A 26055-nucleotide genomic window follows, 5' to 3' on the forward strand; every position below is an offset into this window, starting at 1 on the left:
ACTCGTTTTCGCTCTTGGCACCCTTCATCTCGGCGCGGCGCGGCGCGGCGCAGTACGTGGGCCGTGATTGTCAGCACCGTCGGCGCCGTGTTCGAGCAGGTTCGTTCGTGAGCGGCGCGCGGAGACGGAGCGCGGAGGCGCGGACACGCGGGGCTGGTACCTGCGCGACTGCGTAGTCTCGGCCACCACGAGGCTGCATGGCTGCTTGTTGTCCTCGCTCGGCTTTTGGTCGGCGCAACCTCTCCGCACGTCGTCGCTCCGGTAACGGCCTGATAACGGCCGGCCCCGCACGCATCGCTCGCGCATCGGCTGGCGGGCCGTGCACTGTGCGCCGCAATTGAGGTAGCTGCGACCTGTCTGCCACCGGCCAAGAGGCCAAGCACGCCACGTTCGGCTCGACCACAGCTCCGTGCGATGCCGCCGGCGGCTTGGCGCAATGTCGGCGCCATGTTCACTGTGCCTCGAGACAGACTCCAGTGGAGAGCGAGCGAGCCGGTGCAGCGGAGTGTGTACGTCGGTGCTCTGTGCCTAAGCGTGCATGCATCGCCGCGGCCCGCCGGCCCCGACGCTCGGCCTCGAGGCAGTCTGAAACACCGCAGCCCCGTCCGACGGCCGTCGTGCAGCGGCAAACAAAAGGTACCGCCGCTGTCGTGGCATTACCGACGTAAACAAAGCGACGGTCGCTGTGCTCTGCTGGGCTCTGCTGCTGCGCTCGAGCTTCGGTGGGCATAGATGGTCATGCGTACGTTCGTTTCTGCCAAGATACGAGATAAGCTGCCTGCCCCCACTCTGCGCTCGTGCCTCCTCTCGGCCGCGGCTCGCCGCTGCTGCCGCTGCCGCTGCCGTCGCCACGAATGGCTGGAAGGGAGCAACCTACCTGCACAACAACAAACATGGCTGGCTCGCTGGCCGCGCGCAACAATGGCGAACGAAGCCGGTGGTGGTGGGCGGTGGCGCGTGCTCGCCCCAAGCCAGCCAGCCAGTGGCCAGTGGGCGGCTGCGCCACCGCCCGCCAAACCAACTGACGCCAGCACCCCCGCCAATGCCGCGAACGCGCCTGCTTTGCCAGCGCAGCGGGCGGGCAAGTAGGCCTGCTGCGCAGGACTCCGCCCGCTCGCGCCGCCACACCGCGTTCGTTCCTGCGGTTGGTGCTCGGAGGAACCGATACACCTGCGGGCTACACCGCAGGACACTGACCGCCGCTGGCTGCCGCTTGGTTGGCTTGGCTGCTGCTTGTCTGCTATTCGCCGCTGGCTGAGTGCTTGCTGTTTGCTAGTAACGCCTCTGAGTCCGGTGAAGCCGGCCCGTTGTCCGCCGTGTTTGCCGCTCCACGCTCCCTTGCACCTTGCACCCCTAGTGGTACTTGATATGCTGCGGTGCATGTGTTTACTGGCTTGTTCTGTCGCTCGCTCGCTGATCGGTATGAAGGGTTTGAGGCCTTGCGGGCGATCATTTGGTGAGGGTTAGCGTGCAGCTGCCGCCTGATGGGTTTGCTTCTACAGGTGTTTCAGAAGTTGGTCTGCAAGGCAACCTGCGCCTTGGGCGTTGTGCCGCCGCCTTGTTGGCCCCCCCCCCCCTGGCCCTCGTTGGCCCGCCCCTATTCTCGGTTCCTATGGCGTCTCGCATTTGGCCGACCTAACACCTGTTGGCCTGTTGGCGCACTTGTCTCTGACGCGCCGCGCGTCTCTCTGCCTGCGCGTGCACCACTCACAAACAAGGTTTTACAAACGGGCAGCAGCAAGTCGTACTCGAGCATATGGATCCTGCGGGCCTGCGGGACTTGCTCGGTCGCACGTCACTCCAAGGACAGCAGCCAGCACCTGCTACCTACCCCACCCTTGCGGAGATCTGCCCGTCATGCACCCACGGGCCTTCCCTGCACCACAAACTTCCCCGACATGAGCACCAAAACTTTGTTGGCTTCTGTCGTGGGCGATCGGGCGGGCGCCTGGTCGGTGGTCGTAGGATAGACTAGCTAGTGCATGTGCGTAAGGCTGGAAATACAGTTGGTGAGGCGTGCACGCTCGTCGTAGTCGCCGACGAGTGTATTCAAGGAAAGAAGGCAAGGTCGTCGGTGCGTCAGTGGGCTGGCTGCAGTAGTGATGGAGTGACTGGGCGGTGAATTGCGTGCGTGCGACAACAGCCAGCCAGCCAGCCAAGCCAAGCCTTTGTGTTGTGCCAGCCTCTGCTCCGTGTGAAGCCGGCCAAGTCGGTCAGAGCCTGTGCTTGTGCTTTTTTTCGCAGTCTCTCGTCTTGCGCCTTGTGGGCGGCTCTCACTGCGCCAAACACCCATCTCTCGCACCGCTGCATCGCCATTGCACACACCGTCGTAAACTGAGCGGAGCGCGGCGCGCCTGATGGCCCATTGCTAGTAGTGGTGCAGGCAGTAGCGCTTTGCTGGGAGGGGACGGGATTGCCTACGTATCTTGTTTGGGTCCGTATTGTTGCCGAGGCTGCGTGCCGGCTGCTCTCCTGCCAAGCTGCCTGCGGATGAGTGAAAATAGCTCTGAGACGTGCTTGGGTGTTTATGATGATGAGGTGGATCCTTAGTCAAACCTGAGCTAATCACACTCAAATCCCATTACAAACGCCCTGGGTGCGTGTTATGGACGAGATGGGCATCAGGGACGGGAGACAGCAGGGCGTTAGGGCGTGGGGGCCAAGGCGACGCCATGTCGCCCGAGTGGTCGCCTGCCTGCCTGCTGCCCGCTGGGGCGGCTTGCCGTCTTACGCACTCTCTCTGCCTCTCGTCAGGGCGCTCGTCCTTTGCGACACCCCGAAATGGCAAGACCCTGTGTCGTACATCGGCTTCAGCCTTTGGCTCAGCCAACCAGCCAGCCAGCAGATTCAGCCAGTCGGTCACCTTGTCAACATCCGACCAGTGGTACCAGGAGTCTCTCCGTCTCAGTGGCCTCTCTGTGCGGGCAACAAAGGCTGCTCGTCACTCGTCTCTAGGACAGGATCGCAGGCACTGACCCATAACCTCATCATCCGGCATTGAACCCTGCAAGACGGGCGTCCATAGCAGAAAGGGGCACACAGCCATACACCCACACAGAAGCTTGTTTGCATCTTAAACCACACATTGACCCCCCCTCCCACCGTCCCCTCTCCCTTCCCCCCGTCACTCTCTCTCACCTCTCAAGTCTTTCGTCCTTTCACTCGCCGTCGCCGCCGTCTCCGCCGCCGCCGCAGACACTTTCCGTGCGCAACACCACACTCTGGGTCTCTTCTCACCCCCCTTGGCCCCCCAGCTGCTTCTCTTTCCATAGCAGTTTAAATTCTCGACACTTGTCAGACTTCAGCTCTCCTACTGAAATCCCCCCCAACCCCACTCTTCCCTTCCTCCTCCTATACCAAACCACCTTCCCCTCTCTACCCCTCTTCTAGCAATGATCGCCGCCACCGCCGCCCTCGTTGCTCTCCCCCTCGCCGCTGCCGCTCCTTGGATGCAGCCGGCAGACTCTCCCGTCGCTGCGCTCTTCAAGCGCCAGAACGGCCCCCCCAACCCGGCCTCGCCTGGTGAGTTGACTCCCCGCCCCCCTCCCCCTTCGCACCACCCGACGGCTCCCGCCGGCGATAAGCCCCGAGCTGACCACACCTCCCCCCACCAGACTTTGCGACCCACTACCCTCCGCAGGGCAACCCTCCCAACGGCACTTGGATCCCCCAGGCATGGCTCGACAAGCTCAAGTCGATCCAGCTTCCTCCAAACAACCCCGTCGCTACCCTCAACGGCTGCTGCTCCATTTCGTACCCCGGTGTTAACCAGGGCGGCATGAGCCCCGACGTGTGCTCGTTCACCGCCGGTTGCCACACCCCAACCGACTTCTTCAATGCCCCCAACAACACCTTTGTCGTAAGTCGCCCGAGCTGGGAACCTTAGTGCCTGGAGCCAAACTGACTCGGACCTCCTTTAGCTCACCTTCGACGACGGCCCCGGCGATGCCTCGCAGACCCTCTACGGCTTCCTCCAGGGCAACAACATCTCCAGCCACGCCACCCACTTCATGATTGGCGGTAACATTGTCGGCTCCCCCACTGTCGCCCAGCAGGCCTTCGCCCAGGGCGGTCACATTGCTGTCCACACCTGGTCCCACCACTACAGTGAGTGTGGCACTTTCGGCTTATTTTGCCCGCAGACCCTGACTGCCAATCCCTCACACACCAAACACGCCGCTAACATCCTCCGCAGCCACCTCGCTCTCCAACGAGCAGGTTCTTGGCGAGCTTGGTTGGACCATGCAGGCTATTGCCGACCTTACCGGCGGCCGCATCCCTGCCTACTGGCGCCCTCCCTACGGTGACGTTGACAACCGTGTCCGCACCATCGCCAAGGGTGTCTTTGGCCTCGAGACCGTTCTCTGGAACCGCGACACCAACGACTGGAAGATTGGCTCCGACTCGGCTTACACTGTTGACTCGGTTAAGGGTGTTCTCGACGGCTGGCTCAACGGCCCTCGTAGCCCCGGTATTCTTGCCCTCGAGCACGAGATCAACAACGCCACCGTCCAGGTCTTCATGGCCGAGTACCCCAAGTTTGCTGCCCAGAACTGGGCGGTCAGCTCGGTCCCTGACGCTTACGGCCTCGACTGGTACCAGAACGCCATCGGCAACACTGGCGACCTCTTTGCCACCCTCTCCGTCGGTGGCCAGGTCAACACCAACCTCGCCGTCACTGCCGCTCGCCCTGCTACCTCGACCTCGGCCGCTCCTTCTGCCTCGGGCTCGGGTGCTGGCTCGTCTGCCGGCGCCTCTGGCGTCTCGTCCGCCGAGAGCAGCGCCAAGACTGGCAACGCTCAGAACAACAAGCAGAGCGCTGCTTCGAGCGTTTTTGTTCCCGGTGTCGGCGCCCTTGTGGCCGCTGCCGCCGCCCTCCTCGCCTTTGCTTTCTAAGCAACGCGACCCCCACTCGTTCACTACGGACTTTGGGTTCTTTGGACAATGCGTGTGAAAACTACCATTGCACCGCAATCACGCCCCGGGATAACACTCCCACCCCCTCACCCTCACGCCATGTTACATACCACCCCCTACACGAAAACCGCGGACTTTGCCAGGCTTCAATAAATGTAGACGGGCCTAGGCCAGCCACTGTATATAGTCATGCATAATGCCCTCAGAGGCACGTAACTCGTAACTCGACGCTCATTGATAGACCATGCCATTCACGTTCATTGTTGGGTTGGTTTGGGACAGAGTGGCTGGGCGCCGGGGTTTGGTAGCAGATGTTGAAGACGTGGCGTTGTCGGCTTGCCGCGCCACCTGCTTTGCACGGTCGGTTCCTTATCTAATTCATCCACAGTTGCACAAGTGGCTTCACAGCCAGCTTAAGCTCCGACTGTTGTGGGCGTGCGTTTATGTCGTCAATACGCGCGCGCCTGGTGGGCGTGCGTTTGTGTCAATACGCGCCTGCTCCCCGAAGCGGCAGCTCGGCTTGTGCCCCCAGCACTGCCTTGCACCACTGCGCCACGCTGCACACCCACGCCTGATCGATGCAAAGCCAATGCATATATACAGCATCACACTGCGGCGACACTGGGGGGATTGATGGAGCCAAGAGTCCTACGCGGCGCGCGGACAGTGGCGGGTTCAGGTGGGGGAGCTCTGTCGCTGCGTTTTGGTGGGTAAAGTAGGACGAGGGGTAGTAGGCCTAGCTAGATCCGACACCGAGAGAGACTGAGACTAGTACAAATTACTCTTCGTCGTCGTCGCTCTCCTCCTCGAGGAAGTCGACGAGCGCCTGCGTGACCTTGAGGAAGTGCTGCTTGCCCTGGGGCTTGGCGCCCTTCTGGTGCCAGTAGATGATGGCCTGGTCCGAGACAATGTCCGTGTTGTAGAGGACCTTGAGGATCTGGGGGAAGGCCTTGAGGATACGCGTGTCCTGGTAGCAGAAGACCTGGACGGCGTTGATGATGCCGACCTCGGCCTTGGCGCCGTTGCAGAAGGGCTCAAGGGTCGGCGCGAGGCGGTTGACAAAGGCGACGACGTTGGCGTCGAGCTGGTCGGCACGCGCCGTCCAGTCAAACGCCTTCATCCAGCCGAGGAAGATCCACTCGGAGAGGTCGGCCTCGGGAGCGGGGCGCTCGACCTGCTGGGCCTTGAGGTGCTCGACGATCTGGAGGGAGTGTCAGTTGTGGCTCGGCATGGGGGTGAGGGTGGGATGGGGGCGAGCAACAGCAGCCGGTATGCCGGTGAACCGGTGCGGGCCGCGGTGAACCGCCTTTGGAAACCACGCGACGGCGCTTCTGCGCTTGGCTTCCAAGGGCCGCGGCCCAGGTGGTTCCATTCGGCACCGGACATTGCCAGATTGATTCTGCTCCTCCACTTCTCGGCACCGGGCTTTGCACGGCGCCTCGCCTCCACTCACCTGCTGGTTCGAGTCCTCGTCGTTGATCATCCTCGAGACGGCGGTAATGGTCTCCTCCTTGATCTCGCTGAGGGCGACCTTGGCGTACCAGTCGATGATCTGGGGGAGGCCCTCCTTCTTGAAGTGGGCGTCGAGGTGGGCGCGGTCGCGGATCTGCATGGGGAATACGGTGAGGATGTCGCGCAGGCCCGAGCGGCGGATGGTGGCGGCGAGATGGTCGATGCTCTGGCGGGCGAGGTAGACGCGGAAGAACTTTGTGAGGAAGTCGAGGCCGACCTGGTCCTTGACTACATGGTCCTTTGCGAGCGAGGTGAGCGCCTTGGGCGCGATCTGGAGCTCGATAACCAGAATAGCGATCGCCTCGGCGAGCTTGGCGCGCTGCTCGGCGTCCCACTTGGCGAGGTAGCCCAGCAGGTCGGGGAGGAACGACTCCTCGAGCGGGCGCTGCAGGTAGCGGTAGCGCTGGATGACGCGCTGGAGCGTCTCGACAATGCCCTTGACGGGGGGCCAGTCGCCGAGCTCGCCGCCGGCCGGCTGGAGAATGTAGAACGGCGAGCGCTTGTCGTCGAGGTAGGCGCCGCCGGGCTGCAGGAGGCCGCCGACAAAGAGCAGCTCGAACAGCTGCTCACTGTACTTGAGGTACTCGAGCGTCGTGCCCGCCTGGACGAGCTTGGCGACGAGGTCGTTGGTCGTCGGCGGGGTCGCGACGAGCGCGAGGTGGAGGAGCAGGCTGTCGCGGAAGGCTATTCACATGTGTCAGCTCAATGTCACCAGTGCCCAGCGACAACTCACTCTCAGGCTCAAACTTGGCAGTCGCCTTGGCCTGGCCCTTGCGCTGCCGGATGCGCACACCCGTTAGGGTCGGCTTGGCCGCTGCACCGCTGGCATTGGTGTTGGACTGGGTCGTGGGCGTGTGGGACATGCAATGGGTCGCGCGGGTGTGGTGTGTGGGCGGTGAGTGGTGTGTCTATGCAACGGAGTGGTGGTTGAGCGAGTAAGGAGGGGTTGATCGAGACGACTTCATGTCGACATTGTCAGTGAGCGCGGTGGCGGCGAGCAGAATCCAGCAGCACACGGTGGAGACCACGCGAGCGGAAAACTGTAGCGCCGGCATGTGGCGCCGTGGCACAAGTGGTGGCCATGGGGAAGCAGTTCCCACTCGTTCTGCCTGCTGCTTGCGGTATGCATCGATTGTGATGATACGCGGGGTGTGGCCAAGAAACAAGGCGATGCATGCGATCAGCGCGATGTAACAGTCACATTGGTGCAGAATAGGAAATCTGACCAACGGTTGCCCCTTGTCACTGACTGCCCTCGGTCACCAAGGCTCTAAGCGGCTTTGTTTTGCTTTCACTCGAACTTCACTCCCATCACCCTTCGCAGTCACGCCTTGCCCCACCACACAGTACACTTCAGACTGCCATACATCCACTACGAATGGCCACGTAGATTTCGCTTTTGCCCTCGACCGAGATGGCGTTGGGTGAAGAAGGACGGGAGAGTGAGAGCACGGAGAGGGGTTGGGGGAGTGTGGGTTGGTTGTTGAGAGGCTGGATAGGAGAGAGGGCTATGGGACACGGGAAGAGGTGAAGAGTCTGATAACTGTGGCTTCCAAATGATGACGATGATATTGATATCCACATGCCAGTCTACCTGTTCGACGCGACGAGCGCCGTGGCTCCGTTTATCAACCTAGGCCGGCTCGACGGGGTTGCCGCCACCGACGCCTGAGTCTTGTTAGCCTGGGCACGACTCCTCGCAACACGCCACACTCACGACGGTCCTTCTCAGACTCGAGCTGCGAGTAGAGAAGCATGAGGGCGCGCTCGGTCGACTCGGGGGTGCCGACAATGGTGAACATGCGCTCGCCCGTCTCGTCGTGCGGGACCTTGGCAATCGAGATGCGCGAGCCCGAGAGGCGACGGATCTCGGTAATCTTGGAACCACCACGGCCGCTATGGCGTGTCAGCCACAAATTTTGCTCGGACGCGCTTGTCACACGATCACAACTCACATGATGCAGCCGACCATATCGCTGGGGATGGAGATGTTTTGGGTGCGGAGGTTGGCGTCGCCGCCCGTCGGGGACTGGGGAGCCTCGGACGCGTGACGCTCAGCAGAGGCAGCGGCAGCAGCAGCGGCGTTGGGGGCCGGAGTGCCGGTCGAGACCGAGCCACGCGAGGCGCGACGATCAAACGCAGGGGCGCCAAACGCGCCCATCGACGTGCGACGAATGCCACCAGTAGGGCCAGTGACGGTCTGCGCACCAAGGCCGCCGGCAAGAACGCCAGCGTCACCAGCGGCACCAGGGTGGTACTGGACGGTGCCAGTGTTGCGCTCCCAGTCCTCGAGGAGGCACTTGGCAATCTCGAAAATGGCAGTCTTGATGGCCTCCTGGGCGCCCTGCACCTCGACGACACGCTCAGTCGACTGGGGGAGCATCTCCTTTGAGGCGACCATGCGGGCGCCCGACATGTCCTGGATCTGCTTAATCTTGACGCCAGCACGGCCAATGACCGTGCCCATCAGGTTGTGGCTGATGAGCAGGCGGATCGAGGTGAACGCGGCAACAGGGGGCGGGGGAAGAGACGAGTCGGAGAGGGGCGTCTCGAGGAGCAGACGCGCAACCTCCGAGTAGGCGGCGGCGATGGCGTCGGGGTCACCGCTGACGCTCAGGACACGGTCCTGGACGCCGGGGACGACCTTTGACACGCCGGCCTTGCAGCTGGCGACCTGGCGTACATTGGCAATGGTCGCGCCGCCCTTGCCAATGATGATGCCGGCCTCCTTTGTAGAGACGAGGGCGCGGAGGGTGAGCTCCTCGGGGACACCGCCGATGGGGGTCTGGGGTTCCTGGGCCGTGTCCGACTTGTGCTCTTGGTGTGGCGTCAGCAAAAGGTCGACGACGCGTGCGTGCCGGCGGCAACGCGCCGCGCGGCGCGCGCATGCCAAAAAACTTACCGGTGTCGGCCATGTTGTCAGAGGATCAGAGAGGGATGAGGAGGGGGTAAAGATGAAGGATGGATGCAGACCTGCGGGGTGTGCAGATCGATGAAAGCCAGATGGGGGGAGGTTCTGGCAGGGAGGGAAGGAAGAGCGCGGCGGGGTTGAAGGGCGCAGCTGCTGGCTGGGCGGCGGCGACGGCGGCGGCGAAAGAAAGGAAGGGGGAGGGAAGGGAGGAAGGGGGAGGGGGCGGGAGGAGGCGGAGGTGAGAGAGAGAGAGAGAGAGGCGGGGGGGGGAGGGGTGGTTTGGGAGGATGGAGGGTGAGGATGGAGAGAGAGAGAGTAGATTGAGATGGTGGTGGAGAGGGGGATGACATTGCAGGCGAGGCGGCGCGTGAGGGGCGGCGGGTGAGGCGGCTGCAGTGCCCCGCCAGCCTGCCTGCCACTGTGCTCTACTGCCAGCCGCTCTGCACGCATGCTTCCTTTGCAGGCAATGTGCGCGCGCGTGGGTGGCAACGCAACGACGACGCCGGATTTTGATCCCGCTCATAAAGGCCAATAAAGGTAATTATTATCTCTGTGAGTACGCGGGCTAATGCCAAAGCAGCAGGAAAGAGCAAGTCGGCCACCGGAAGGAATGCTGGAATGGGTGAGAATCGTGACAATGGAATGGGCAGTGATGATGCATGATGATGCTGCATTGTGGCAGTCGGTGTGTGTGTTTGCTCTACGGTCTGGTGGTGATGGCGGCGTCACGATGCATTGTTGGGCCGTCGTGGTTGTGGGTCACACCTTATGCATGCGGGCAGGTAGCAGGCAGTTGTTACCACCAGAGCGGGTGTGTTTGTACCTCGCAGCCAGCCAGTCGTCTGGAGGCTGCAGGTCAGGCAATGATGTAACCCGCCTGTCTCGGTGAGATGCGTGATACAGGTGTAGATCGCCCACAATGACACGTGTAAAATCAAATTTGCTTCCGCCAAAAACGGGAGCAAAAACTGCTAGGCAGGTCCAGCGACACCCTCCCTGCACCCTGCTCGACCTTTTCGCCGCCCAAGGATCCAGTTTCTTCTTCTTCAGCTCATCAACGAGGACCCATTCTTTGGCTAGTTACTGAGCCAACATGCAGATCTTCGTAAGTCGACTGGCCTGCTCCCCCCCTCCCCCCCACAACACAGCTGACCCCCGCGACAGGTCAAGACCCTCACGGGCAAGACCATCACCCTCGAGGTCGAGTCGTCGGACACGATCGACAATGTCAAGTCCAAGATCCAGGACAAGGAGGGCATCCCCCCCGACCAGCAGCGCCTGATCTTCGCCGGCAAGCAGCTCGAGGACGGCCGCACCCTTTCGGACTACAACATCCAGAAGGAGTCGACCCTCCACCTTGTCCTCCGCCTTCGTGGTGGTATGGCCAAGAAGCGCAAAAAGAAGCAGTACACCACCCCCAAGAAGAGTGAGTTGACGTGGTTGTGGGACCACACTCGAGTCGAGCTGACACCCCCGCCCAGTCAAGCACAAGCGCAAAAAGGTCAAGATGGCCATCCTCAAGTACTACAAGGTTGGCTCGGACGGCAAGATCCAGCGCCTCCGCCGCGAGTGCCCCCAGCCCACCTGCGGCGCTGGTGTCTTCATGGCCTGGCACAAGGACCGCCAGACCTGCGGCCGCTGCGGTCTCACCTACTCGTTCGAGCCCGGAACCAAGCCCACCGCTGCCTAAGCGTGTCGCTTCCTCCCCGCTTCGACCAGTCGTGACCGGCGAGGTGTTGCTAGTCTTCTAGTCTAGCCATGCATTCGTCTGTGTCCATTCAATGTCGTTGCTGCCCGACAGTTGCACCGAGATTGCTAAGCCGACGTGTCGCGCTGATCATCTCACTCACTCAACCTGCTCCCGTCGTCTGCTCCTCGATGCGAGGGCGCATACGCGTATGACGCTTGCGCAAGTCGCGCTGCCAAGCATGAGTGTGGCAACGAACCTCAGTCGCGCTCATTCGAGCGCGGTTGGCTCGTGCCCTCATGCACTTCAGCCCTCCTCACTGCCAGCCCACCCAACCCAACCCGCTCCACATTACAATCTCCATTTAACGTTTATGAGTGAGGAACAACTAGTCTATACTGGCTACACGTTCGCCGCCCCTCCGCGGCAGCTCTACTCCTCGCCTACTGGCCCGCCTGAAGATGACACTCTAATCTATGGCTTACACTCGACACCCATGCTCAAGGCTGCCTACACGGGGCCGACGAGCTGGTACATGAGCCTGCTAACGACGCCCGAGAGCGCGCTCGGCTTGTGCTTGTACGCGTCCATGACCATGGCCATGCCAGCCGCGCCGAGGAGCGCCTCGCCGAACGGCACGATGGGCACCCACGAGCGCTTGCGCGCCGTAAACCACGCCGACTCGAGCGCCTTGGGCAGACAGTACATTGCCAGCTCGGCGCGCCGCCTCTTCTCCTCGGCAAAGAGCGAGAGGCAGGTCGAGAAGCCAATGGCCCACATCGTCTCCTTGCGCTCGAGGAGTGCGCGGAGGATGGGCGAGATGTTGGCTTCCAGCGCGTTGGTGCGACTGCAGAACAGGACTGAGGGGTGAGCTCGATGACTTCGGGAATCTTTGAGCTTGACCTACTTTGGTAAATGACAACGAAGAAGCCGAGGAAGGAACAACTGCGGGTAATGCCCCAGCCGGCCTTGGCGAACATCTTGAGTGGGTGGTTGAAGACCTGGTGCCGGCGGAGCACCAGCATCGGGATGATATGCAACGCCGAGTACACTGGCAACATTTGGCGCTGGGCGTTAGTTCCTGCCACGACGAGATGGTACTCACGAAGACCTGGAAGAAGCGCTGGAAGTTGCACACGACACAGCTGTCGACCCACGGGTGGAGCATGGCACACGGGATGAAGAAGCCCGCAGCAACGTCGTTCTGGGCGTTGGTCATCATGGTCGTGAGTTCGGTCCTGTTGTGAGGCGTGAGGTGCTTGTAGTCAAGCGCCTGCTGGATGATGGACGGGTCGACCTTGTCGTTGCGAATCGCCTGGAGGTTGCCCTTGACGGCAAACTTTGGCACGAACGACACGCCTTGGATCCAGTTGTTGTACTCTCTGGGGATAGTCTCGGGCGCGAGCAGGAAGGCGAACATGATCTGCCCGCAGCAGAGGCCGAAGAGGAGCACGTCTCCGTTCGGGATCTTGATCCCGAGCTTGGGCGCGTACTGGTTGAACGAGCCCTGGAGGCCACGGACAAACATCCTGGGCGTGAGAGGCGTTTCTCGGATGACTTATCACTCACTGCTGCACGACGCCACGCCTGCGCTCGGCCGACTCGATCAACATGCCCATGCTGCCGACAGCGCCGGCCACAGCCGCATGCCAGCGGTGCTCGCCCTCGCTTCCCTCGCGCTCGGGAGGTCCAAACGTCGTGCGCCGGAAGAGGCCAGCACGAATCCGCCGGCGAATATAGGACAGAGGCGGAGCGAGGCGGAGGAGGTGGAGCGTCAGTGTGTTGAGGAAGGTGAATGCGCCTGGGCGGCTCGTCAGCGACCAAAACTCGTGGGGATGTCCGGGCGCAGCCAGACAACGTGGTGGGAGTCACCGCGCCGCCGGCAACACCACGGGGGCGGGGCCTACGCACCGATCATGCCGCCGAAGCGGAAAGATTCCTCCCCAAAGAGCGCGCGAACGATCATCTGGAACCGCAGCTGCGGCCGTTTCCGCAGGACGCGGAAGAGCAGCAGTACGATGTTGAAGCCTACACGCACGCTGTACGCGAGGATGAACGAGCCTGGGGATTGTCAGGCGCACGCTCGGTGTGGTAGCACTCACGGAGACCACGCCTCGCGGCGAGCACGACGGCACGTTCGGGATCAGGAGGGTAGAGCGTCTTCTCGTCCTTTGCGCGCCACACGAGATCGCGGCCGGCCTGCGCCGCCGCGGCGAGGACACGCTGGCGCTCTTCCGCATCGTTGGAGAGGAGGACGAGCGAGTCAATAGACGCAAACGAGAGCGTACGACGGATCTGGTCGGCACTGTGGTTGTTGAGTTTCATTCAGCCACTGTCACCTGCATTTCCCGAACAGCCGCCACAGTCACGCCTCCGCCTCACTCACGTTTCCGAGAGGTTGGGAGTGCCCGGCTCGCTGATGTAGTACTCTGTGCGGGTGCGGACGCCACGCTTTCTCCTCAGGCGGCGCTCGATCGTGCCGTCTCCGCCGGGGAAGATGACCTCGGAAGTCTGGTTGGTCATGGACAGGGAGGCGGCGGTGAAACGGAGGTGCTTGGTGCTGTTGTGGCTCCTGGTACCGTGCCCGTTGATGATGGACGACTGCGTGCGGCGGAGGATGGGCGGGCGCGACGCCGAGTCGTCTGTCGAGCCCGCCGACTCGGTCTCGGAGGGCGGGGACGAGTCGTTGGACGGCTGCTCCTCGGACGAGTCGGACTCGCCATTGAGTGGCGCTCGGGCGGCAGCGGCGGCGGCGACTCCAGCCGGTGGTAACGTCATGATTGAACCGTTGGTGGTTGGACTTTGGGTCAAGATGGGGTCGAGAGGGGGCACTTCAGTGTCGACGCCGAGGTCTTGTAGGATTGCGGCTTCTGGGTCCTCGCCCACTTGTGGTGCTGACGCCGACATGGCCGTGGGTTGTTGCAGTCTTGGATGTCGGTTTGCCGTCGTGGGTACACGGTTGTAGTTGTGTGGTGCTCCCATCCCAGGCAGCCAGGCGCCCTATATTCCACTAAACCCGTCATCGTCGGCAACTATAGCAGGCCGGATTTTGCCCCAATAATCTGGAATTTTATAACGTGTCATTTTGTTTTGGCGGTATCACGGGCTCCAGACTGCACTTTAGCCTGGTCGGGCATCAAACACGACGCGTCGTGGGTGACGAGAAGACGACTGGGATGAGCTAAAAAGGCGACGCCACTAGCTGCACCAGCTGCACCACCGCTGTCCCGGGCAAAAGACATGGGGCGGTCATGGGCTAACAGTAGACGGGCATGAGGAGGTCGTGACACAACAATGATAACCACTCTCGTGATCGGACATTGGCGAGGCTGGCTCTGAACGATATATTAAACAAGGCCGGGCCCAATGAAAACGGGCACTGTGGTGGTGCGGTGCTGCTAGTCGGGCAAGGCAAGAAGAAAGAGCCTCATCATTGACGATCTTTGGTGGGGGCCCAGTTGGCAGCACAGCCGAGCAACAAGGCGTGCATGCTACGCAGGTGCAGCGTCACAGGCCCGCGCGCGAGCAGGCGCGTGCACACGCGCGCGCGCGCAACTTACTTATCCGCGTTTGCGGCCTGCGGGCGCCGAGCAAGTCAGACACGCGCCCATTCTCACAGCCATCGGCAGGTCCGGATACGCTGGATCTTGTCGCCAATCACTGCACTGTTGCTGCTGGCTGGTGGGCTGGTGGCTGGTGGCTGGTGGCTGCAGGCTGCAGGAGGCTGCTCGCATCCGTCGCATACGAACAAGGAGAGTCGAGTCAGGCGGTCGCTGCGGCGCGCTGCGGCGAGCTGCGAGCACAGGCTCCCACGAGCGACACCGCCTGATGAAGCCAAGCAAGCCCCCCTGCCATCCATTGCCTGGCCATCTGCGTGACCGACACGCAACTTTGGCGTCACTGGCGGCGCCATCCGTGGGCCCGAACCTGGCTGATCGACCGACGGGGTCTGCGCGGCGGCGCTTGCTCGCTCTGGCTTGCTTGCTCGCTCGCTCGCTCGCACCTGCCCGCCTGCTCGCTCTCCTCACTTAATGCATGTATCCTGAGGTATGTGCTGGTGCGAAAGAATGATGTGTGGTGGGAAGTGGGAGGCTGCCACTGCTCGCCTGTGAGTGATTTCAGGGACCAGGGCAGGGCCATTGGCCAGGGTAGTTCGTTTTGCGACGCGCCGCCCGTCGCGCCGCTGGCGAGGCGCGCCGCGACGACTACGACGAGCAGCCAGCCAAGTCAGTTTCGAGGGTCGCCATGTATGGGTGTGTGTGTGTGGGTAGGTGGCCGGGGGTGTTTACGTCCCTTGAGGACGGTTTCAGTGCTGTTGCGTGTGTGGCCAGGCCAGGCTGGCTCCAGCACTACAACCTTGCAGGGTGCATGCGACCCAGAGTGAGGTTGCCGCCGGGAGGAAGAGAGACACAAGCACAAGCTGATACACCGAGGGAAGCAGTGGCGGCTGCCTGCGGGAGGATGCCTGCCTGGCCAGCAGGGAATGCGGCGGGGGTAAGAGGGGAGAGAGAGTGAGGGAGGATCCATCGACGGGGGCATGTTCGCGCACGCAGCACACGGCCACACGGGCTGGGCTTGTGGTGCTCGGTGGGTGCAAGACAAGGCGAGGCTCAGTGCGGGCTCGGCTGTCCTCTTTGCATGCACGCTCGAGCAGCGCGGCATTCAAGGTGTGCCCATGCTTGTGATTGATTGCTGCCCGCGCTGGCGCGACGCCACGCCCCGCTCAGCCGCGGCAGTGCAATGCAGCGGCTTGGCTGATTGATACAGACGACAGACATGACGGCCCACACGGAACACGGCTGGCTGGCTGGCTGCCCACTCACACTCACACCCACCTACCCTGGCTGGCACCAATCACACCAAAACAACACGCCACCCAACTGTAATAATATCCTGAACGTCAACTTCAAGGTCCACAACTGGCAACAGCTTTTTTGGCTTTCACACAAGCAGTTTACACGACACAAGAGACGCCCTGCATGCATAGCCATCTATTCTTACACTCTTCATCCCCCCCCCCCCTCCCCCTTCGCATCGCTTGTCACTCGCCGTTGCAAAAGACAATTTGTGTGTGTGTGTGTTGCACTCATTCCACTCGGACCTCTCCCGATCTTCTCTGGTTTGTCGTTGGTGCCCCTTTCGTCGCAAGCCCCTCTCGTTGCCCCCCCTCCCCCCCCCCCCTTCCTCCCATCCCTTGCCGCCCGCCTGCCGCCGCCGCCGCCGTCGCTGTGCCGTGCCATTTCCTTTCTTCCTATAAGTCCTCCCCTCGCAACATTAGACTTGCACTCTCTTCTCTTTCTCCATACACAACCTCGGTAAGTCGTCGTCCAGCGTCCCAAGCTTGTCTACGATCGAGTCTTCGCATCCTAGGCGCCAGCGCGCGACTGCACTCGCACCGTTGCGCAACGCCCGCAACATTCCTACCGTTTCCACGTCACCGACCGAGTGTTTGGCGTGTTTGTGCAATGCGGGCTGCCCCGCCCCGCCCACCACGCTTGGCAACCTCGGCGCGGTAGATGGCGTTGGAAGCGGTGAAGGTGGCCCACGCCCCATTAGCGGTGTTCTCACAGAGCCCGCTTTGAGACGGTGGGCTAGATCCACGACCCCGCGGCACGCGTTCTCGTATCATAAGCCATCTCGGTGTTGCCGTCGGTCGAAGCTGTGCTAACATTCGCTCCTCATCGCCTCATCGGATTTCATTGCAATATCCAAACCGCACAACGTATCGCTCTCGCACCGGTTGTCCTGTACGCCCATTGCTATATTTACGTGCATATCGACGTCTTGCAACTTTCTTCACACGTTTGTTACAACTCGCTGGAACCATCTCGACCCCACCCACCACCTTATCTGTTTGCCTCCACGTTTCAATTGCGACTCCCGTTCAAACTCGCACCCCAACCCGCCATTGGCCCTCCGTGACGTTCTGCTTGGACCTCTCCGTTCTGATCGACAGATCTGAGCAACAATGTGTGGTAAGTCGTTACGTGCTGCGCGATCGAAGGGCCCGTGCTGAACGCCGTGTCAGGAATCTTCTCCTACTGCTCTTACCTCACCGAGCGTGACCGCAAGTATGTCTGCCAGGTGCTCACCAACGCCCTGGCGCGTATGGAGTACCGTGGTTACGACTCTGCCGGTGAGTGAACTTGTGTGCGAGCTGTGTGAGCCGAGAGGGCTGTCCGAGCGCCCCCCGCCTCCCGGCGCCGCCCTCCGCCATGGCGGCCCAACGCCTCCGCCCTCGCTAACCGCGCGTTCTGCCCGCTCGCCCGCCCGCTGACACCCCGTCCTTAGGTATCGGAGTCGATGGCGACTCGCCCACGGACCCCTTCCTTCTCTTCAAGGCCGTCGGCAAGGTCGCTGCGCTCAAGCAGCTCGTCGACTCGGCGGTCCCCACCCCGGCCCCTGGCACTGCCCAGACCGACAAGCAGGTCGACATGACCAAGGTCTTCCTGAGCCAGACCTCGATGGCCCACACCCGTTGGGCCACGCACGGTGTCCCCAGCACCGACAACTGCCACCCCCACGTGTCGGACCCCCTCACCGAGTTCTCGGTTGTCCACAACGGTATCATCACCAACTACAAGGAGCTCAAGCTCGTCCTCCAGAAGCGCGGCTACAAGTTCCGCACCGACACGGACACTGAGGCCGTTGCCATGCTCTGCAAGTATGTCTACGACAGCCAGCCCAACAAGCGCCTCAACTTCCAGTCGCTCATCAAGACTGTCCTCAAGGAGCTCGAGGGTTCGTTTGCCTTCGTCTTCAAGTCGACCCACTTCCCCGACGAGATTGTCGCTGCCCGTCGTGGTTCGCCCCTTCTCATTGGTGTCAAGACTGAGCGCAAGCTCAAGGTCGACTTTGTCGACGTCGAGCTCCCCAACGAGGAGAACATCACCGCCACTGCCTCTGACGGTGCCGGCCTCCTCGCCGTCCCCGGCGCCAACGGCCCCGGCCCCAAGCTCCGCCGCCAGCAGTCGCGTGCTTTCCTCTCCGAGGACGGCATGCCCCAGCCCATCGAGTTCTTCGTGGCCTCGGACCCCGCTGCCGTCATCGAGCACACCAAGCGTGTCCTCTACCTCGAGGACGACGACATTGCCCACATCGCCGAGGGTGAGCTCCACATCCACCGCCTCCGCCGTGACGACGGTGTCTCGTCGGTCCGTGCCATCGAGACGCTCGAGATTGAGCTCGCCGAGATCATGAAGGGCCAGTACGACCACTTCATGCAGAAGGAGATCTACGAGCAGCCCGAGTCGGTTGTCAACACCATGCGTGGCCGTGTCAACTTTGACACTGGAACCATCACCCTTGGTGGCCTCAAGGCGTACCTCCCCGTCATCCGCCGTGGTCGCCGCCTGTTGTTCGTCGCCTGTGGTACCTCGTACCACTCGTGTATCGCCGTCCGCCCCGTCTTTGAGGAGCTTACCGAGATCCCCGTCTCGGTCGAGCTCGCCTCGGACTTCCTGGACCGCCGCACGCCCGTGTTCCGTGACGACATTGCCATCTTTGTCTCGCAGTCGGGTGAGACTGCCGACACCATCCTTGCCATGCGCTACTGCCTTGAGCGTGGCGCTCTCTGCCTCGGTGTCGTCAACGTTGTCGGCTCGACCCTCTCGCGTGAGACGCACTCGGGTATCCACATCAACGCTGGCCCCGAGATTGGTGTCGCCTCGACCAAGGCCTACACCTCGCAGTACATTGCTCTCGTCATGATGGCTGTCCAGCTGTCCGACGACTCAATCTCCAAGGCCGAGCGCCGCCAGCAGATTATTGCTGCGCTCCACGACATTCCCTCGCAGATCAAGACTGTCCTTTCTCTTGACAAGTCGCTCCAGCAGCTTGCCAAGGACACCCTTGCCAAGGAGAAGTCGCTCCTTATCATGGGCCGTGGCTACCAGTTTGCCACGTGTCTCGAGGGTGCTCTCAAGATCAAGGAGGTTTCGTACATGCACTCTGAGGGTATCCTCGCCGGTGAGCTCAAGCACGGCCCTCTTGCTCTTGTCGACGAGCACCTCCCCGTCATCTTCATCATGACTCAGGACTCGCTCTACCCCAAGACGCAGTCTGCTCTTGCCCAGGTTACCGCTCGCAAGGGCCAGCCTATTATCATCTGCAACGAGGAGGACAAGAGCGTCAACGACACGCACAAGGTTATCCGCGTTCCCCGCACTATCGACTGTCTCCAGGGTGTGAGTACGGCCAGCGCGGCCGGCGCCCGCAGGGCGCTGGGCGCCGCCTGTCTACCCGCCTCGTTTCCCACTAACACCCCCCAGATCATCAACGTGGTCGTCCTCCAATGTATCTCGTACCATCTCGCCATCCTCAACGGCATCGACGTCGACTTCCCCCGCAACCTCGCCAAGTCGGTTACGACCGAGTAAGCGGTGGGCCGCCAAGCGACGCCGACGCGCGCGAAAAGTGTCGCGAGCCGACGGGTCGAGACCGCACACATTCATGGATAATGACCGCATTGATTCTCCGTATGTAATCATGATATTTCAGCGAGCCGCAGGTCTGCGAGCGGAGCGAGCAGGCCGGGTGGGGGTGGAGTGGGAGTGGGCGGTGGTCGAGGTGGCAGCCGCCGCCTCGGGGTGGGCTGCGAGCGGAGAGAGCAGGCTGTGTGACGGAGCAGACTGGTTAGCCGTGAGCGGGGGTTGTGGGCGGAGGGCGCAGTCCGCCGAGGAGGGGAGAGATTGTCACGGGGTGGTTGTTTGTTTCAAAGAGAGTGTGGCCACGCAGCAGGCACCCGGAGGAGCACTGATTGCAGCAGTTGGCGCTGATAAGGGCGGTGGCGGGGCGTGGTTGTGGTCGCGGGCGTGGTCGCGGGCGTGGGCGTGTGGCCGAGAAGCGATCAGCGCGGTGGTAACGTCCAGCAGCCGACTGGGGCAAGGCGACGGCACGTCCCGTCCACAAGTCATGCCCGACGCGCAACTCGTGCCCGCCCGAGGCCACCGAAAGGGGCGAGCAGGTTATCAGAGCGAGGCGAGGCGCCGACACGCGCCCCGCCCCGCCCCGCCGCCACCTACACACACGCCGGTCGCACCCACGCTGCCCTGCCGATCGTTCGTGTCGAAGCCAAAGCAAAGAAGGGCAGAAGACGGGCGGGACAAAGCGGCCAGCCAGGCGGCCAGGCAGCGGTTCGCACCGCGCAATAATGGCTACTTGAAGCAGGAGCAGCAGCGGCGGCGGCCGTCAAGTCGACGACGGGAGACTACGACTCGACGACGTAACCTGACACAACACTCACTCGCTCACTCGCTCGCCGCCACCGTCACCCAGCGTCCACCACCAACGGCATCAGCACGCACCTTGCGCCATGGCCTGGCCGCACCCGCCACCGCTCCCGCCGCCAAACTACCTCCCCCTCTCGCCACCGGCCGCGGCGGCGCGCGACCCCGAGCTTGTCGCCACGCGGCAAGTCGCCCGCCCAAGGGGCCGCTGGCGGCGCGTGGGGCGCGCGATAGCGATCGGGCTGGACCAGCTGCTCTGCTGCGGCGGGTGCGGGGCCGGGCTTGAGGCCGCGCCGTCCCCGCGCACGCTGCCCATGCCCATGCCGTCCGACGCCGACCTCGACGCCGTGCGCCCGCGCCGCGCATACGGCCTGCGGCGCACCGACTCGGGCCATTCGATCTCCACGCTCCCGGCGTACGGGTACAAGCCTGCCCTTGGGGAAGAGAGCGTCATGCGCCGCCACCGGGCGGAGAGCGCGTTCGGGGACGGCGCGTTGCCTGCGTATCCGCCGAGCATCATGCCGACTGTCTCTGAAGAGGGGGCGGGGGCGGTGGGCGAGGGGGAGGGCGGTGGCGACGAAGACGCGAGAGGGAGAAGCGGTAGACTGGCTGGGAGAAGACCGCGCAGCTGGCGGACGGGGAGATGGGCCTCGCTCGGCTCGTGGCGCTCGGCACGCAGCGTCGCCAGCACCGCCAGCGCCGTGTCCGCCGTGTCCGCCGCGAGCGCAGGCACCGCCGCGACGTGGGGCAGCGCGACGGACGCGTCGCACGCGTCGTACGCTACTGCGTGGAGCGGCGGCAGGACCAGACTCGCGACGGTCGAGGCGAGTCCGCCGTCCACGCCGCAGCTCAGCGTGCCGAGCTTGGCGCGCACGGAGAGCGGGCTCGCGCTCACGCCGACGCTGGCGGCGGGGGCACGGTCGCCACCCCGCGCACCGCCGCCGACGCGCTCGCCGTCGCCGTCACTCGCGACACACGCAGCGTCGACCCCGGCCCAGCGACCACCGTCGCCACGCACCCCAACCACGGGCACGCACTCCCCGCCCCGGACACCCTTCTACACGCCCCCGCCCGCGCCGCCGCCGAGTCCTGTCCTCCGCCGCCCTGCCCCGCGCGCCCACTTTGCAGACGAGGTGCGCGCCATGCCTCGTCTGTCGGACCCAGAGACAGAGGCAGAGGCAGCAGCAGCCGCGGCCACCACAGCGGCCACCGCCACCCCGCGGCGCCGCGCCACGTCGCCGCACGCCGCGCGCCACTCGGCTTTCAACTCAGCGTCACTGTACCAAGCGGCCTGACGCGCCTCGCTCTGCACTCGCCGGAGCTTTAGCCCTCGCCCTCACCCTCACCCTCCCCTCGCCCTCGCCTGGTGCCACAAGCCACCCGCCCCCCTGTCCCTTGTCACGACTGTCACGATCACGACTTCACGAACTACTCCAGGTGCCCACGAAGGGTGGGCGACGCCGCTGTGCGGGTGGGCGGACTGTAGAACCACAGACTTGCCAGAAGCGAGAGCCCGCCAAGCGAGGAACGCCAGAACCATGGCTCACTGCTGCCACCGTTTTGCTTCTCTGCGAGCTCACACTGCGACGTCACAAATGCATTGTTGTTGATCTATGTTCCCGCTGGCGTGTCGTGCATACAAGTCCCCAGTATTGCCTGCCCATGGCTCTATAATTCCCAGGTGCTGCTGCTCACTGTTCATTCGTTTCTGGAACACCCTCCTCGCACCATGTAAGCCAGCACATGAGACCACTGCGCAAACATACCCAAAAGGCATCTTAACACGATCGGCTTCGCCGCTCGTGTCGTCAACACGCTGTCAGTGACGTCTGACAGAACCACTCTTTGCCCCAACGGCCTTGTGCCACTGGAAAAAAAAAGTCCCGCGAGCCGTCACCCAGCCGGCCGGGGCACACTCTCTCACCACCACACTAGCTCACCCCCAACCCAACCCAACATCAAAGCTCACTCTTTCATCGCCGCCGCATCGTCGTCGTCGTCGTCTCGTCTCGGGCTCCACCAGCGCAGAGAACAGGTGCAACAGGCCCCCAGCGACGCCGCGTGCTGCAAGCCCGACCGTCCACCACCATGCGCCTCACAAAGGCCCACCTCGCCGGCCTCGACCAGTACAAGTACTCGGGTGTCGACAAGTCGATCGTCTCGCGGCATGTGCTGGGGCACTGGTGGAACTGGCTCGTCACGCTCTTCCCGCGGACGCTGGCGCCGAACGCGGTGAGTGGATGCTTGGAGCGGGCGCGCAGAGCGCGCGGCCGCGACGGTGTCGGAGCGCAAAGGACCAGCCGCTAGCACGCCGGCAAGCCGACGACGACGCAAGCTCGGCGCTCCGCGTCGCCCTCGCCCTTTGCCGTTCCGGACCACATCCCGAGTTGACCGCTAACCCCCGCAGATCACCTTCCTCGGCCTTTGCTTCGTGTTCATAAACGTCGCGACGCTGCTCTGGTTCGACATCACCTACGAGGGCAAGGACCTGCCGCCATGGGTCTACTTTACGTGGGCATTTGGACTGTTTGCGTACCAGAGTGAGTGCGAGGTGGGCGAGCTGCGCGTGTAGTGTATCAGGCTGGAAGAAACACTGCTCACGCCACAGGCATGGACGCTATCGACGGAAAGCAGGCGCGTCGCCTCGGCATGGGCTCGGCGCTCGGGGAGATGTTCGACCACGGATGTGGTGAGTGTTGTGACGCGGTGCAGCACGGTGTGAGGTCCTCGTGTCCGAGGTGGTATCAGAGGCGGTGTCGGTGAGGTGGCGTGGATGAGAAGGAGCACCTCGGCAGTGCCTTTCGCTCCACGGCTCGACGCCGATCGCTCGACCTTTTGGCGATCACGACCATCGAGCAATCGCCGATCGAGCCTAGGCTATGACGCCCGCGACCATGCGAATCGTAACCGAGCTCCAGCTAACAAGCCCAGACGCGATCAACACCTCGCTCGAGGTCATCCTCGCGTGCCACGCGCTCAACCTCAACCGCTCGTGGTGGACAGTGGCGAGCATGACCGCGTCCCTGACCAACTTTTACGCCTCCACCTGGGAGGAGTACCACACTGGCACGCTGTACCTCTCGGCCTTCTCTGGCCCCGTCGAGGGTATCCTCATGGTCGTGGCCATCTACGCCATCACTGCGATCCACCCGCTGCACCAGCGCTTCTGGGACCTGCCCATCTTCTCCCTCATCCCCGGCGACCTCGGCCTCCAGTTTGCGACCAAGATCGACACCCTCCTCAATCTCCCGGACAAGTACACGCTCGCGACGCTGCCCATCAACGTCGCGTTCATGATCTTTGGCGCGTTCGGCACCGCTGCCAACATCATCACCGCGTACTGGCACGTCATTGCCGCCCGCCACCGCGAGAAGAAGCCGATCCTCACTCCCCTGCTCGGCCTGCTTCCCTTTGGCGTCCACACTGCCATCCTCGTCATGTGGCTCCACTCGGAGCGCAAGAACGGTGTCGCCCTCGTCCACGACGCCCGTCTCCTCCCCTTTATTGGCTACTGGGGCATGGCCGCCGCGTACCAAGTGTCCCAGCTCATCCTGGCACACGTCACAAAATCGCCCTTCCCGTACTGGAACGGCATGATGATCTACTCGCTGTTCGGGGCGTTGGACGCCAACGCAGAGTGGCTGTTTGGACGGTGAGTTAGGATGTCTTTCACCGGGCTAACTCCCCAGCGAACCGCTAGTCCAAGGCAGCGCCATCGCATCAGACGTCTTCATCCAGATGTCGTTCTTTGTCGCCCTGTTCAACTATGTGCGCTTTGCGCGCGAGATCATTTGGCAAATGTGAGTGCGGCGCACCCCGACACGGCTGACCCGCAGATGCGAGTACACTGGCATTGCCTGCTTCACTGTCCGTCGTAAGGACGCCCAGGGCCGCTGGGTCGACGCCAACACGATCAAGAAGGAGTAGACGCCGTGATCAAGAAGAGTAGTAGACGCCCCGAACCACATGTTACCCCCGAGCGCAGCTACAATCTTACCCCCCAAAACAAGGCCTAATCGCAATACACAACCGTCTGCCTATACTTGCCAGCCGACCATGACCGGCGTCATATCCCCACGGCATGACAGTACATATCCATACATTTCTCAATCTCCAGGAGCACAAGTCTCTTCCACACATAGACGGTTGCCATGCATCTTGATGTGGAGATTGCGGGGTGGATTTGATCCCGGAGTGGGATCACGTGACCGTCTCAAAAGTTGCTTTGCTTGATCGTCTGCCCTCCACCCAGCGAGCTAACAATGTCAGAAATCTTCGAGCAGCCGGCGCTGCAACACTTGTTCATCACACCGCGGCAAGACAAACATGGCCAAGAAGTCTGCTGCCCCCCAGGCCCCCATCGACGCCGCTCCGGCCGGCACGCTCCCCGCCGACTTTAACAAGGCTCAGGCGACCAAGGCCGTCAACGCGCTGCTCAAGCATGCCGCCAAGGTCCAGAAGGAGCGCGAGGAGACCGAGCTGCTCGAGCGCGACGAGCACGTGTGGCTGAGCATCAACACCAAGACTGGCAGCACGCGGAAAAAGCTCATGCCCGTCAAGATGTGAGTTGGGACAGCGTCGGCCTTGCTCTGACCCCCCGCAGCCAGCTCCCCTCGCCTCCCCTCCCCCCGCCGCCCGCCACGTCCGTCTGCCTGATCACCAAGGACCCGCAGCGCGAGTACAAGGACCTGCTCGAGGCGCACGGCATCAAGTTTATCGCGCGCGTCGTCGGCGTCGACAAGCTCAAGGGCAAGTTCAAGCCGTTCGAGCCCCGCCGCCAGCTCGCCGCCGACCACGAGCTCTTCCTCTGCGACGACCGCGTGCTCCCCATGATGCCCAAGCTCCTCGGCAAGATCTTCTTCACCGCCAAGAAGCAGCCCATCCCCGTCAACTTGCTACGCAAGGACCTCAAGGCCGAGCTCGGCCGTGCGATCAACAGCACCTACTTCCACCCTAGCACTGGAACGTCGAAGTGAGTGGGACAAGACTGTGGCTGGTTGACGCCGTGCTAATGCTTGCCAGCTCGATCAGGATAGCGACCATTGGCACCTCGACCGCGGCCCAGACGACCGAGAACCTCCTCGCTGCGCTCCCTGCCGCCGTCGAGCTCATCCCCGGCGGATGGGAGAACGTGCTGTCGGTCGGCATCAAGACGAGCACGTCGGTCCTGCTGCCCGTGTACTCTGCGTCGCTCGACTCGCGCTTTGCCGACGCCGCAGAGGACGTGGACATGGACGCCCCCGTCGCTGCCCCCGCCCCCAAGAAGGGCAAGGGCAAGGCTGCCCCCGTGTCCGCCGTCGCCGAGGTCACCGCCGCCGCGGGCAAGGCCAAGGCCGCCAAGGTCGAGGCTGCGGTCGCTGCGGTCGCTGCCCCCGCGCCGTCCAAGAAGGTCGTCGTCAAGGCCAAGAAGGGCGTGAGCGCCGGCGTCGAGGTCACGCCGAAGAAGAAGAGCTCGACGATCGGCTCGGGCGCGAAGAAGGCCAAGACGGCCGCTATTGGCAAGGCGAGGAAGTAGCGAGGCGAAGAGCGATTGGGCTCGGGCGCGGCGCGATATACCACCCCGGATAGAGTATCAGTGTATGCATGCTATTGTTACGGCGAGCTGATGCTACTGACGGCGGTGTACAGGGTCGAGTTGACGCCGACGCCGACGCCGAGCTGACCAGGGGCTGACGGCAGGCCACGCGGCGGGGCGCGAGAGTGTGGCAGGTGGCCCGAGCGTCGGAGTGCGTCCGCGACGCGTTGTGGGCACGAGGTAGCGTGTGGTCCCACACCCCGCGCGCACGGCGGACACGAGGCAA

At 62.9% G+C, this 26055-nt stretch overlaps 9 protein-coding genes across 10 annotated transcripts; 5 read left to right on the forward strand and 4 right to left on the reverse strand.

Moving 5' to 3' along the window:
- Positions 1-3093: 3093 nt before the first annotated feature.
- MP_1 (Chitin deacetylase) lies at positions 3094-5184 on the forward strand. 2 transcript variants are annotated; one of them, XM_062767985.1, is made up of 5 exons: positions 3094-3204; positions 3255-3522; positions 3615-3859; positions 3921-4107; positions 4196-5184. In XM_062767985.1, the coding sequence occupies exons 2-5, from the start codon at positions 3393-3395 to the stop codon at positions 4894-4896; spliced, it is 1263 nt and encodes a 420-aa protein (XP_062623969.1). In that variant the 5' UTR covers positions 3094-3204; positions 3255-3392; the 3' UTR covers positions 4897-5184. The 2 variants fall into 2 exon arrangements, with proteins under 2 accessions (XP_062623969.1, XP_062623970.1); XM_062767986.1 differs by having other exon boundaries at positions 3094-3522.
- A 162-nt stretch (positions 5185-5346) lies between these two features.
- Positions 5347-7363, reverse strand: bzw1a (Basic leucine zipper and W2 domain-containing protein 1-A). The gene is made up of 3 exons (XM_062767987.1): positions 7163-7363; positions 6371-7113; positions 5347-6118 (listed from the first exon to the last, which is right to left on the reverse strand). Exons 1-3 carry the CDS (start codon positions 7290-7292, stop codon positions 5696-5698), a joined length of 1296 nt encoding a protein of 431 aa, XP_062623971.1. The 5' UTR covers positions 7293-7363; the 3' UTR covers positions 5347-5695.
- A 413-nt stretch (positions 7364-7776) lies between these two features.
- rnc1_3 (RNA-binding protein rnc1) lies at positions 7777-9577 on the reverse strand. The gene is made up of 4 exons (XM_062767988.1): positions 9332-9577; positions 8385-9246; positions 8147-8325; positions 7777-8097 (listed from the first exon to the last, which is right to left on the reverse strand). The coding sequence occupies exons 1-4, from the start codon at positions 9342-9344 to the stop codon at positions 8063-8065; spliced, it is 1089 nt and encodes a 362-aa protein (XP_062623972.1). The 5' UTR covers positions 9345-9577; the 3' UTR covers positions 7777-8062.
- Positions 9578-9958: 381 nt separating this feature from the next.
- On the forward strand, positions 9959-11122 carry ubi::crp-6 (Ubiquitin-40S ribosomal protein S27a; the record flags this gene model as incomplete). Its single annotated transcript, XM_062767989.1, has 2 exons — positions 9959-9962; positions 10822-11122. The coding sequence occupies 2 exons, from the start codon at positions 9959-9961 to the stop codon at positions 11028-11030; spliced, it is 213 nt and encodes a 70-aa protein (XP_062623973.1). The 3' UTR covers positions 11031-11122.
- On the reverse strand, positions 11099-13992 carry LOC62_01G001495 (uncharacterized protein). Its single transcript, XM_062767990.1, has 7 exons — positions 13414-13992; positions 13130-13332; positions 12939-13088; positions 12597-12828; positions 12133-12556; positions 11935-12094; positions 11099-11887 (listed from the first exon to the last, which is right to left on the reverse strand). The coding sequence occupies exons 1-7, from the start codon at positions 13932-13934 to the stop codon at positions 11538-11540; spliced, it is 2040 nt and encodes a 679-aa protein (XP_062623974.1). The 5' UTR covers positions 13935-13992; the 3' UTR covers positions 11099-11537.
- A 2725-nt stretch (positions 13993-16717) lies between these two features.
- Positions 16718-19526, forward strand: GFA1 (Glutamine--fructose-6-phosphate aminotransferase [isomerizing]). Its single transcript, XM_062767991.1, has 4 exons — positions 16718-17002; positions 17056-17163; positions 17319-19213; positions 19298-19526. Exons 1-4 carry the CDS (start codon positions 16996-16998, stop codon positions 19403-19405), a joined length of 2118 nt encoding a protein of 705 aa, XP_062623975.1. The 5' UTR covers positions 16718-16995; the 3' UTR covers positions 19406-19526.
- An 852-nt stretch (positions 19527-20378) lies between these two features.
- Positions 20379-21398, reverse strand: LOC62_01G001497 (uncharacterized protein; the record flags this gene model as incomplete). The annotated part of the gene is made up of 2 exons (XM_062767992.1): positions 20379-21156; positions 21376-21398. 2 exons carry the CDS (start codon positions 21396-21398, stop codon positions 20379-20381), a joined length of 801 nt encoding a protein of 266 aa, XP_062623976.1.
- An 820-nt stretch (positions 21399-22218) lies between these two features.
- SPAC22A12.10 (putative CDP-alcohol phosphatidyltransferase class-I family protein) lies at positions 22219-24424 on the forward strand. Its single transcript, XM_062767993.1, has 6 exons — positions 22219-22486; positions 22662-22794; positions 22863-22943; positions 23186-23906; positions 23944-24054; positions 24091-24424. The coding sequence occupies exons 1-6, from the start codon at positions 22343-22345 to the stop codon at positions 24179-24181; spliced, it is 1281 nt and encodes a 426-aa protein (XP_062623977.1). The 5' UTR covers positions 22219-22342; the 3' UTR covers positions 24182-24424.
- Positions 24425-24549: 125 nt separating this feature from the next.
- On the forward strand, positions 24550-25856 carry SPAC8F11.04 (Putative ribosome biogenesis protein). The gene is made up of 3 exons (XM_062767994.1): positions 24550-24816; positions 24858-25226; positions 25277-25856. Exons 1-3 carry the CDS (start codon positions 24581-24583, stop codon positions 25767-25769), a joined length of 1098 nt encoding a protein of 365 aa, XP_062623978.1. The 5' UTR covers positions 24550-24580; the 3' UTR covers positions 25770-25856.
- Positions 25857-26055: the final 199 nt, after the last annotated feature.

Source organism: Vanrija pseudolonga, chromosome 1 (genome assembly GCF_020906515.1).
Source record: "Vanrija pseudolonga chromosome 1, complete sequence".
Classification (NCBI taxonomy): Eukaryota; Fungi; Basidiomycota; class Tremellomycetes; order Trichosporonales; family Trichosporonaceae; genus Vanrija; species Vanrija pseudolonga.